Raw genomic sequence first — 13,366 nt, 5'->3', positions numbered from 1 at the left:
GATGGTGGGGTGGCTGGTATAAATAAGGAGAGGCTTCTGATGACGTCACATTTGAGCAGAGTGCTGAGAGAAGCAAGACAATCAGCCATATAGGTACAGAGGGAGAGAGGGACAGGAGCAACTGTGGAAAGCAGTTATTTTCATCTAGTCCTATATATCGTATCTGATGTGTTTGCACAGAAAATGCTACTAAATTAAATCGATTGGCAAAAGAAAACCCCTGCACCGCTTGACTCTTCCCTCCTTTCTGGTGTGGAATTGGTTTCTCATTGACATCACAGAAACTGCCTACTTTCCCCAACTTTTCTTAAAAGAGCTTGTCTTTGAAGAATTTGCATCCTACTTAGACTCTAGACTTAACTATAAAGTGAAGCATATCCAGTGAATGCCACAGCTTCTGCTATAATCAGAAAATACATTGGGGTGCCTGGGTGGCTCAGTTGGTAAAGTGTCTGACTTCAGCTCAGGTCATGATCTCACAGTCTGTGGGTTCGAGCCCCTCCTCAGGCTCTGTGCTGACAGCTGAGAGCATGGAGACTGCTTCAGATTTTGTGTCTCCCTCTCTCACTACCCCTCCCCCACTTGTACTCCATCTCTTTCTCTCAAAAATAAATAAATACTAAAAAAAATTTAAAAAAAAAAGAAAAAATACATTAACTTCCTCCAACCAGAGCTGTGGTGTCTTTGTATTTGCTCCTCAAGAGGAAGGTAACTGACCACCAAATGAACTGACTGTATTCTTGTGTACAGTGACTTTTATTACTAATTACCACCCTCTCAAGTCCCTTTAGAAATAAGAATTTTTAGGGGTGCCTGGGTGGCTCAGTCGGTTAAGCGTCCGACTTCAGCTCACGTCATGATCTTGCGGTCCGTGAGTTCGAGCCCCGCGTCAGGCTCTGTGCTGACCGCTCAGAGCCTGGAACCTGTTTCGGATTCTGTGTCTCCCTCTCTCTCTGACCCTCCCCCATTCATGCTCTGTCTCTGTCTCAAAAATAAATAAATGTTAAAAAAAAAAAAAAAGAATTTTTAAACTGCCTTATTGTAATTGAGGAAAAAGAAAATTCTCAGTGGCGGTCCTCATCTGCAGAAGGAGCTTGGCATTCTTGACCTCGTTGGGGTGGGGGTTGGAGTGGTCACTTTGGGGTCCCAGAGACCCTTGTGCTATGAGCTTACCAACCTTAGATGTGATTTATGACTCCTAGAGGTGCAGGAAAGTGGCTCCTATGCTCACATAAAGAATGTCTGAGAGGGGGACATTTTTCCTTCTGGTCCTATCCACGAGTGCTGCCCTACATGGGAATGAAATTCTTTCTTTTTTTTTTTTTTTTTTTTAATTTTTTTTTTAATGTTTATTTATTTTTGAGACAGAGAGACAGAGCATGAACGGGGGAGGGGCAGAGAGAGAGGGAGACACAGAATCGGAAGCAGGCTCCAGGCTCCGAGCCATCAGCCCAGAGCCCGACGCGGGGCTCGAACTCATGAACCGTGAGATCGCGACCTGAGCTGAAGTCGGACGCTCAACCGACTGAGCCACCCAGGCGCCCCTGAAATTCTTTCTTAGTATGGATCAGCCTCCTACTGACCTGTTACTAGCAGGGAGAGAGTGAGGCCTCGAAGTGTTTGCCTCTGTACCCCAAAGAATGTTTTCAGTACACTGTATGGACAGATGAAGGCTTTTAAGCTGGCGATGATTTTTCAGCCATCGTTATCTAGATAGGTTTTCTAGTTGGGAAGGTACTTTATTTTTGTGCAGTGTTAATAAATCCTTTTATCAGATTTGTTTGTACAGAAAAATATTTTTGTCAGATTTATTATACAGAAAATGCCAATAAAGTAAAAAAGGACTGTAAAAGAAAAGTGAAGTTTTTTGTCTGGTGAGCCCCGAAAAAGCTCTCTCCTGCCATGATTGCATCGTATATACCTAATTCAGAACGTGGCATGGCAAAGTGAGTGTCACCGTTGTAAGCGGGCCTCTGATGCCTGCCTGACTTTCTGTAGTCTCCTTTGGGCCCTGTCTTCCAGTCATTTTACCATTTGTGGTTGATTTTCATCTGCATGTTTAGGTGATGATATTTGAACTGGCCGACCACGTGCAGTCCTTTCTCAGCGAACATAACAAGCCCCCTCCCAAGTCTTTCCATGAAGAAATGCTGGAAAGACGGGCTCAGGAGGAGCAGCGGAGGCTGTTGGAGGCCAAGCAGAAAGTGGAGCAGGAGGTGAGACCCTTGTCCCTACCGGCGGCCAAGCCCAGAACACCGCGAGCTCCTCTGGGTTCTTTCTCTGTCTCTGCCTACACACTTATCTTTATTTAAGTTTTGCTCAGCATTTGATTCAAGAACTTTAGATTCGCATGAGAAGAGGCCCAAAGAGTGACTGAGAAATATTATGAGTGGTTTTCTCCATATATATATATATGTATGTATTTCCTCCCAATATATTAATGCTGCTCCTAGAACCCGCAGTCTAGTCCAGATCTTTAAAGAGAAGAGAAGAAGGTTTGTTTAACCAAACTTCTTTTATTTATGGTCTTTCTGAACTTGTTAACCTGCACACAAATTCACTGAGGGTTGTTTTTTTTTTTTAAGTTATTTATTTATTTTGAGAGAGAGAGAATCCCAAGCAGGTGTTGCACCACCAGTGTGGAGCCCGTTGGAGGGGCTCAAACTCACAAACCTGGAGATCATGACCTGAGCTGAAGTTGATGCTTAACCGATTGAGCCACCCAGGCGCCCTAGGAATTTACTGAGTTTTTTTTTTTTTTTTTATGTTTATTTATTTTTTTTGAGAGAGAGACAGAGTGTGAGTGGGAGAGGGACAGAGAATGAGAGGGAGACAGAGAATCCGAAGTAGGCTCCAGGCTCTGAGCTGTCAGCACAGAGCCCGACACAGGGCTCGAACCCACAAGCTGTGAGATCATGACCTGAGCCGAAGTCAGACACTTAACTGACTGAGCCACCCAGGTGCCCCGGAATTTACTGAGTTTTACTGAATTTTCTTCTTCCTTCTGTGGAACAAGTATCCCCTACCCAAATGAGTACCAAAGCCAGAGATGGAATTTTTTTTTATGTTCACTAACCATTTGTATTTTTTTCTTCAATCTGTTTGCACAAGTGTGTACACTCCTGTGTTATTTTTAAAATCCTTTCACCGGGGCGCCTGGGTGGCTCAGTCTGTTGAGCGGCCGACTTCGGCTCAGGTCATGATCTCGAGGTCCGTGATTTCGAGCCCCGCGTCGGGCTCTGTGCTGACAGCTCGGAGCCTGGAGCCTGTTTCAGATTCTGTGTCTCCCTCTCTCTCTGACCCTCCCCCGTTCATGCTTTGTCTCTCTCTGTCTCAAAGATAAATAAATGTTAAAAATAAAATAAAATTAAAAAAAAATCCTTTCACCAAAGAAAATAATACGTATCTAAGTTTCCTCCTTGATTTTTAACTTAGTGTTTTTTGTTTTTTTTTTCTATTTAGTCTTTCAATCAACTTACCTAGAACCCATTTTGGTGTGGGTTATAAAAATGAGCATCCTAAGTTTTTTTTTCTCCATTTTTTTTCTTAGTTGATTTGTATTATTTCCTTTAAAGTGTACTTTAACTCTTTCAGTATACTAAGTTCTATTTGTGAATTATCTATTTTGTTCAGTTTTTTTTCCTGGACTCCTTACCAGACTCTGAATTACTGTATCTTTTATAATAATTGAATATCTGAAAAGGCACATCCCCCTCTCTTCATTTTCCATTATTTATGCTTTTCTTTCTTCCTCAGCCATTCTTACCCACTTATCCTTACAGGTGAACTGCAGGATTGTTCTCTCAAAATCAAAACAAACTCTCTGCATTAGACTTATATACTCATTTAGGAAGAATTGACATCTTGACAATATTCAGACTTCCTATCCAGGAATGTTCTTCTTCATTTATTTTTATCTCTTGGTGAGGCTTTCTAGTTTTCTTCCTGTAGATGTTACTATGTAACTGTTTCTTTTTTTTTTAATGTTTGTTTATTTTGGGGAGAGAGAGGTGGAGTACAAGTGGGGGAGGGGCAGAGAGAGAGGGAGACCCAGAATCCAAAGTAGGCTCCGGGCTCTGAGCTAACAGCTCAGAGCCCAACGTGGGGCTCGAACCCACGAACTGCGAGATCATGACCTGAGCTGAAGTCACATGCTTAACCGACTGAGCCACCCAGGCACCCCTAGGGTTTGTTATTCTGCTTTTCTTAGGTTCTTACTGACAGTTTTGGGTTTTTTTTTTCCCCCTTCATTTTGTTCATCCTGTGCTTATAAGTTAATACCTGTCTCTTTGTGGGCCCTATTCGTTTGTTACTTCTGTTTTTGTTTTTTTTTATTTTAGAAAGAGGGAGCGCATGAGTAGGGGAGGTAGGCAGAGGGAGAGAGAGAGAATCTTTTTAATGTTTATTTCTGAGAAGAGAGTACAAGCAGGGGAGGGGCAGAAAGTGAGGAGGAAAGAGGATCTGAAGAGAGCTCTATGCTGACAGCAGCAAGCCCCACGTGGGGCTTGAACTCACTACACCTGGAATTTAGGGGACTCAAAAATGCACTGTTTTTCTCAACATTAATTCAGATCCACTTGAACAACAAATACAGGAGTTAAATGGATGGAGATCCAAATACTGCTTTGAATACTGAGCAAACTAGAGAATGCAGCTTAAGGTCTATAGCATGTGGGGGTGGTGCCCGGGTCATTGCCATTCCTGGTCAAGGCCCTGAAGACAGCTCAGCCCACCTCCACCACGTTGGCCCTACACCCCTGTGGCCGAGGGCAGACAGACGCAAATGTGTGTTCTCATAGACAGGCAGACTTCAAAGAGGAGGGAATAAATCAAGGTGGGGAGACGTGCGAGGCCAAGGGTGATGCTGTAGTGAAAGTCTTTCTACATGGAAACATGAAGAGTGGGGAGTCACCGCCCCTCCCCCTAGTCTTGAAACCTTACTAAATGGGAACAACCACTGCAGAGGACCTGCTACAACCGGCCTAACTATAGTTTGCTGTCAGGTTCTGTATATTCAGGCCTTTTAGGAAAGGAGGGCTTGAATTACAGAAATGTAAAAGGTTTTTTTGTGGTTGTAGGATTTATATATTGTCTGGGTTTCAGAGATTGGCATTCGATGGCAGTATGTTTTATTTCAGCAACGTGAAATCCTTCATGAGATTCAGAGGAGGGAAGAAGAGAGAAAAGAGAGAAAAAGGAAAGAAATGGCTAAGCAGGTACTGTATCAGTTGTACCATACTAAAATATTTTGCATTTTGCTAAACATAAAATGTTATTTCCCTTGATGATGTTTTCCTCTGCAATGTTAGCAATAGTAGTAAAGCTGAAAATGAAGCACTAAAAAAAAATCCCCCAAGTGGTATTCATTGCGTATTTTAGATTCCCCGAAAGAGGAAGCAAAACTTAGAGTTGTGTGTTATCTGTAGATGACACAGTCTGATGGAATCACCGTACTTTATCAGATGAGTCCAGGGAGAGCAGAGATCGAAGCTTTGATATCAGCCCAGACTGGAATTCCGTTTCTTTCTTTAAAATTGTTAATAAGTACTTGGAAAATACGACGAATGGAAGTCATATCGTTCTGCTGGAGATTTCATTCATTGATGGAAAAGAAGGATCCCCCAGGGCAGGTTTAAAAAGCAGTGGTGGAAGAGGAAAAAGCCTTTTTTCCTATATTTTTCCTGACTGCAACTTGGTCAAAAAACCAGTTACACACATTTGGAGAAATCCAGAGAAAATTTTACTCATTCTGCTTTGTAGAATTATGGCATTTAACTTAAGGGCAACTATGGGGGGTGTTGCGAGGAGGCACTGATGTACGAGTAAGGAGCACCTGGCTTAAAGCTTCGGCGTTTTTACTGCCGGCCCTGTGACCTTGACAGGTGACACTAAATGTGACTCATTTTCCTCATCACTTAAAATGGGGCTGATGATGCCTCCCTTCCTTCTCATGTAGTTATTCCCACAGATAAGTGTCGTCTGTGAAAATACAGAGCCGTACACAAATGTAAGATGATGGGACTGTTTCCTCCAGCTCTCTCTTGCTCTGATCCACCTGCCCGCCAGCATTCTCTTTGCCTGTCTTCTTCTCTTTACCCCCTCTTGCTTTTCTCCCTAAATTTTCATGCATCTTCTGAGATGTTAAGCATTTTCATTTATAAAATTCACATTCTCTTGAAACTGTTAACCCTGGCCTTCAGTTCTTGAACCAGTATATATCTGGATGTTAAATTTTTAAAAGTTCAATTTTATTCCACTGGAAAGCATTCAGCTTAAATAAAATTTTCATTCTCTGCTGAATTAATGCTTATGTACCGTGATTGTCTCTTATTTATGACTTGTATCTAAAGTAGGTTTTACTTTTCTGTTTTCTAGGAGCGTTTAGAAATTGCTAACTTATCAAACCAAGATCAAAATTGTAGGAAAGACCTAGGAGGACATGGAACAGCTGCCAGTCTACATGGAGGCCTTCCCGACTTCGTAGGAAATGGCAAACATCGGACCAACTCCTCTGGAAGGTCTAAGTAAGTCCTTAGGATTTCTGATCTGGAAGGAGAAAGTTGTAGAAGAAATAAGATAACTTGGAGTGCCATGTGATGGAATTTTCAGATCACAGTTTCAGTAACTCTTTCAAAGCCTATAAATATATATATATATATTTTTTTTAGGTTTTTTTTCAGTTTATTTTGAGAGAGAGAGAGTAAGTGGGACAGGGACAGAGAGAGAGAATCCCAATGAGGCTCCGTGCTATCGGTGCAGAGCCCAATGTGGGGCTCATCCTCAGGGAACGCGAGCTCAAGACCTGAGCTGAAACCAAGAGTCGGATGCTTACCGACTGAGCCATCCAGGCACCCCTTTGGTACTTGGCTCTTTTTTTTTTTTTTTTTAAATCCTCTTTCCTTCTTTTTTCAGGTGTCAAGGTCCAGACACCTAATTTAATCTTCTAAAATTGATTTATCTCTAACTCTTTTATAAGATGTAGTTAATAACATTTGGCAGTTTTGTTTAAAATACCTGTTATTTTTACATACTGCCACAGCTACTTGGAAAAATTGGTAACATGGGTGAAGTTCCTAATGATCCTGCAACCCCCTGTGAACATTCCATAATCTAGAATAGATCCTCCTCAATGAGACCAGTGTTACTGCTTCTAAATTCCATTTGTTTGCATTGGGATGGCTATTTCTGATGGAGTTCAGAAGCTGCTTTACTTATGAATGCAGTTCCTAAAGGTTGTTCTAAAACTCAATTCTGGACGAGTCCAACATAGACAATATGAGCACTCAATATATATACATCTTTTGGGTGAAAACAGGAAACATCAATGACACCGGATTTTGCCTTTTTATCCCTTCGAACTCTGTGTGATTTTTATCTTTCAGAATTGTTATTGCTGTTATACAGCCTATTCTGTTTGTACCACATTTATTGTTTTCTTGATACTTTTCACTTTTAAAATTCTATTTTTCTTTCAATCCTCATGATACATCTTGTCTTACTAACACTCTTAACATTCTCATTGTATTTGTACTTAACAGTCATGATGTAAAACACCTTTAAACCAACCATTTACACACTGTAAGCAACTTAAAAGATGACATGGTCTAAAATGTCTGTTAGCACCATCTGTTGGAAGGAGCTGAGCAAATGTAGAGGTGCTTCTAGATAATTTATGTTAATAAGCCTACCATATCATTTTAAACCTTTGCTTTTACATTTTTCTCCATAAATTTCAGTGTGCCCTTGGTTGCACAAAGAACTTTAGAAGTAGAAATTTAAACAGAACTCCAGTGTATCAGCCATTCCCTAACGTTTGGAATATGTCGACACGTGTGATATGAGAGACTCAAATCTTAATGGGTCTTGTCAACAATGTGGGAGGGGCTCGGGGTAGGGGAAGACAGGTAGGTTGGAGGTGGAGAGACTAGTTAATAAAGGAGTATATCATGTATCCAGGAGAACGTTGGTGGTGACCTGAACAGGGCAGGAGAATTGGAGACGAGAGGGTGGTACTCGGGGTTCAACTACACATGAAAGATCTAGGGGCTCAGGGAGGCTCACATGTTTCTGACTAGAGACAGAATGGATGACTGTGCCACCAACCAAAATAAAAGAGCAAAGGGGAAAAACCAGATTGAGAGTGGGTAGGAGAGTGATGGCAGTTTTATTGACATTGCAGTAGCCTGAGGAGTAAAGAGAAGACACAGACAGCCAAGTGTAGAAGTTTGAAAGGGAAGAATAAGAGGAGGTGGGAGCAAGGTTGAGGAAGGGGAATGTGGACCTTGGAGAGAGCTATAGTCTGAGGGGAAGGAGCCTAGATGAAGGGGCAGATTGAACATATAGGAGAGAGGGACTAGCTGCTGGACCAAGATCTCAGAGAGACTCTAGGGAATGGAACTGAGGAACAGGGTCCTTAAAGTCTGGGAAAAAGAACAGTGCAGATGCCAAGAAACATTATTGGTGGAATGGTAGAGTGGGCTTCACTGCCCATTGCTTCATGTTCTCGGTGAAAGTTTAAGTCAAGATCATGCTCATTGCTTTGAATGAGAGGGTTGCTTTCTAGAGATCTGTCCTTGTGCCCCATCAAAGCATTTCATACAGGGGTCCAATCCTGACCGTCTCTCTGTGGTCTCTTTACTGCATTGTCTACCAGTTTATTCATTTTTATTTATATTTCCCGGTTACTATTTTTGCATTATAATCTAGCTTCCCAGCTATTGCTCCTTGCTCAGAAAAAAAGCAGGGAAAGGGAAAGAAGGGAGGAGGTGGTGGGCTTTGAACGTTTTGGAGAAGTCATAAAGGGGATTGGCTGAGCGTATCTATCAAAGACAAGTGAGACAATGAATGAGAGCATGCAATGGTTGGGGACCCAACTGGAACTAGGAATTTGTAATGCTCCAAACCCCCCATTTGCAGCTTCTTCCAGTTGTGCAGGTGCATGGGAATGCAGAGATGTGAGATCAATGTGGGACTGAGCTAAATCACTGCTGTAGAACTTCTGTGATGATGGAAATGTACCCTGTCAGTGCTGTCCGATATGGTAGCCACTAGTCACTTGTGGCTATTGAGTACTAAAATTTGGCTATTGCAGTTGAAGAACTGAATTTTTAATTTCATTTTAATTAAATCTAAATAGCCACTTGTGGCTAGTGGCTACCATATGGGACAGCACAGATCCAGAGTTAGGGATTTGTAGAGTTCATACGGAGAAGACCTCAATGGAGTGGGGGTGGGAGCTGAACAACATTCCCATTAGCACTTCACCTCAATTCCTAGTAGAGATAGATGCTAGACATTGAATGGGCTAGCAAACAGGAGAAAATGGAAGTGCAAGGATTTCCTGTGTTAATCTTAAATTGAAAGAAATCATTGTCCACATTTATTTTTTAAGGCGCGAACGTCAGTATTCTATATGTAGTAGTGAAGATTCTCCTGGCTCTTGCGAAGTCCTGTATTTCTCTATGGGTAGTCCTGATCAGCTCATGGTTTACAAAGGGAAATGCACTGGTGAGTAAACTTGCTAACTTCATTTCAGTTATTCTAACTACAAAAGTTAACCATGAAAGAACAGAGTGGATTGGAGTCTGTGGTCTAAACCAGTGTGGTCCAGGGAAATCTATTAAGACCATAAGTCATTCTCATTCCCATTACCTAATGACCAAAATGAGAAAGCACTCTGGTTTCCTCCTCTGTAACATGGAAACAAAAAACTTAAGCTCTTAGAAATATTGTTAGATTAGAGATAATTTAAAATTTGTCATTTTTTTTTTAAATTTTTTTTCAACGTTTTTGTTTATTTTTGGGACAGAGAGAGACAGAGCATGAACGGGGGAGGGGCAGAGAGAGAGGGAGACACAGAATCGGAAACAGGCTCCAGGCTCTGAGCCATCAGCCCAGAGCCTGACGCGGGGCTCGAACTCACAGACTGCGAGATCGTGACCTGGCTGAAGTCGGACGCCTAACCGACTGCGCCACCCAGGCGCCCCTAAAATTTGTCATTTTTATAATCAGTCAAGCTTTTTGAAACCAAAACGGGTGAAATATGAATCAGTAGAATTTGGTATCTTGCACATCTATTGCTGATAAAATATGTGTAACAAAATGAGTTCTAATACCTGTAATCTTTCATAACCCAAGTCTGATTTTTTAGTTGATATCCATCTAAATAGCACTTTTCTCTTGGCATGTTGTATCTGACCAGGAAAAGCACTTCATTTTCTATATGTTTTATTTAGCAGTTTTGCCTACTGATGGGTATTTGGGGTGAAGCTGGTTCAGCAAGTCATGATTTGAATTGTTTACATTAAAATCACACTTTCATTATCTACTTTTTTGCCCTAAATATAAATCTTTTATCAGCCATACAGATACAGCCACTACTTGGTGTAGGGATCACTTGCATATAGTGAATCTGACAATTTAATTTTTTGTCTCATAAATATTCTTTGCCAAAGCTAACAGCCAAATTTTCTAAATGGAGTTTACTTTCTTTTGGTGTCTTTTTCCCTTTAAGGAGATGCAGATAAGCGTGGTAGTTGCCAGGGAGCACGCAGCAGATAGAGGGAGAAGACACCAGATATCCGAATAGTCTATGAACTGGACACTTAACCTTGGCTGACGGAATGCAGCCTGAACCGCACAGGACTGTGTGGACGCTGACTGTGCCATATGCACACTAAGCAACCATTTGGTGAGGTTGACGACCTTGGACCTGAGACGTCCTTTACTCAGAGGCATTTCAGATTCTGGCAACATAAAACACTACTGGCAACATAAAACATTACTTTCAATAATCTGGGGAAATCAGGAAGGCAGATTAACCCAGTTGTTTATTATTACCTTAGCTCAGTCTCGCTGGTACTCATTAGACCAATTTACCTTAGTTAATACCCTCATTAGGAGACACATTTGCAATCGGAACATTTTTTTGTAAAACCATTGCATAAATTATTTTGCTTTCCACAACAGGTCTAATTTTTAAGATATGTCCTGATTTTCTACGAAATGTTTTTATAAAAGATGAATTCATTGGCATTTGTTTTTCAACTTAAAGCTGTTAGAGTCAGACAGCTGACGGATAAAGTGCTTTAGACACCGTCTTTAAAAATGACCATTAACACATAATAGAGTCTCAGTCGGAATTCTGCTGGTAACCTATTTACCTTCAGCCTCATGGCAGTGTGTTCTTTTGTCTCTTATTACCCCCATCACAAAAAAGTGACAAGAGGAGGGTGGTGATGACAAAATTATAATCCAAAAAACCACGAACTCTAAGCAGGAATTATGAGATACTGACCTGGTTCCAGTTTAGGAGACAAATATTGCAAGACATTGTACCGTGTAATGCACACATCTAATTAGGCTTTGTGTAAATAACATCACATTCCATCCCATAAACATTTTAATGTGCGTTTTCCAACGTGTGCTGCTTAGGCCCCACATTCCACAGGTTGCTTCCTTTGGTTGACAAATTCTCAAACATCAAGGGTTTTTTTCCCCCTCAGGCTAAGAATGTTGGGAATTATTTATAACTAGCATAACCAATCATTTTAATTAAAATTTCTTAAATTGCCAGCATTTCTACGAGATAAAAACTGCCTCTCAGGAAAAAGTCTAGGTGAGCTAGTACACTTTTGCTAAGACCACTTTGTCTTGTACATCCAGGTTACTTTTCATTTTTTAAGTGGAAAAAATAATTACCGTTATTTCTTTGAAACACTTTTTTTCATCAGAGACAGTGTAGCATCATGGAAAGATATTTAGATACTACGAGAAAAAGACAAAATAGTGTATATCATTAGTTCTCAACTGAGGGCAGTTTTGTCCCCTGGGGGACATTTGGTGCTGTTTGGACATATTTTTGATGGTTAAGACTAGGGTAGGGTTGCTATTGGCATCTAGTGGGTAGAGGCCAGGGATACTGCTTAACATTCTTACAGTGCACAAGACAGCCCTTGGCGACAAAACATCTTAGTACAAAATGTCCATAGTGTCAAGGGTGAGAAACCCTGTTACGTATGCTATGATTTGGTAAATCAGAAAAAGAATAGAGGGAACAGGAAGAGAAATAAAATGGTGATATTATAGGTGATGCTTTTCTCCATTTCCAATTTTTTCTGGTAACTTTCCAGGCACAAGTGGAAACCATATGCAGATCACTAAATAAGTGTGTCTGTCTTTCTGACTTCAAATTTAAACCGTCATTTCTTGTTCCTTCCCTCAAAACCATTGGCCAGTTTGTATTTGCTGACCATATTCAAATTTTATAGTAAGAAGATCATTGATGTCTTAAAATTTCAAAATTATTAAAACTTATTTTTACTGTGCACACTAATCTACATCAACGGAGTTACCTTGATAGAGTGTTCCTATTTCCAGATTCCTTCCATCATATTAGTAGCTATCGCCTTAGTAGACATAGTCATCAGAAGTGAAATGGTTATAAAAGTAACATGCTGAATAACGGCTAGTAGAGGAAAACACTGATCTGCTACTAAATCTCGTTTATTTTCCTTTTATAAAAATTAATATTTAAGGGTTCAGAGTCTGTTGTTACATATTACAAATTTGGTTACAGAAGAGCATGTATTCCATGAAATCATATTTTTTATAGTTAGCACATGGTATATCCACTGTTGAATGAATAAATGAAGATATATCCGCTCTTTCTTTACCCCCACAGAAATTATACCTGTGAGATTTCATTATATTTTCTTTCAATGTGCAGGCAGTGATGAGCAGCTTGGAAAATTAGTTTACAATGCTTTGGAAACGGCCACTGGCAACTTTGTCTTGTTGTATGAATGGGTCCTTCAGTGGCAGAAAAAAATGGGTCCGTTCCTTACCAGTCAAGAGAAGGAGAAGATTGATAAGTGCAAAAAGCAGGTGGGCATCTGAGGTGGCCCTTGAGCAGAGGCCTCACCCTGAAATGAGGAGATGACAGAACAAAAGAGCAGTGTGTTTGGCTAGCAAAGATGACAGAACGGCATGAGATCTGTTTAACCAGAGGGGATGGTGGGGGACCCGCCCCCCCTTCCAGAGTTTCCTCAGCCCCTTGTTGACTCTGGCACAACTCTCACAGTGTGGTCACGACTTCGAGGCTGTTTTCTGCACCTCTGTTGTCAGCCTCTTTTATGGTATTAATAGCCATCTCCAAGAAAAAGAAACCCGTATTTATGATAGCAAAACTGGAAGGAAATACACTGAAATCATAATGGTTGTCTTTGGGTGGTGACCGTCTGGATAATTTGTGGGTGTCTCTTTTTTGTGTTAGTACTTATTAAACACTGAATCCTTATAATCAAGAAAGGTGGGTGGGTTTTTTTGTTTTGTCTCTTTTTTTAACGTTTATTTATTTTGAGAGAGA

At 40.9% G+C, this 13,366-nt stretch overlaps 1 protein-coding gene across 1 annotated transcript in view; it reads left to right on the top strand.

Moving 5' to 3' along the window:
• The window catches only part of EIF2AK4 (eukaryotic translation initiation factor 2 alpha kinase 4), a 98,965-nt gene that overhangs the window by 19,507 nt on the left and 66,092 nt on the right, over window positions 1–13,366 (top strand). Inside the window, 5 exon segments of the mRNA XM_043555682.1 lie at window positions 2,064–2,216; window positions 5,139–5,216; window positions 6,376–6,524; window positions 9,392–9,507; window positions 12,728–12,885. Of these exon segments, the coding sequence (XP_043411617.1) occupies window positions 2,064–2,216; window positions 5,139–5,216; window positions 6,376–6,524; window positions 9,392–9,507; window positions 12,728–12,885 (654 nt within the window).

The sequence above is a fragment of the Prionailurus bengalensis genome, chromosome B3 (assembly GCF_016509475.1).
Source record: "Prionailurus bengalensis isolate Pbe53 chromosome B3, Fcat_Pben_1.1_paternal_pri, whole genome shotgun sequence".
NCBI classification, from domain to species: domain Eukaryota; kingdom Metazoa; phylum Chordata; class Mammalia; order Carnivora; family Felidae; genus Prionailurus; species Prionailurus bengalensis.
Note: the sequence above shows the minus strand (reverse complement) of the source record. Positions and strands in the feature narration are given on the sequence as shown.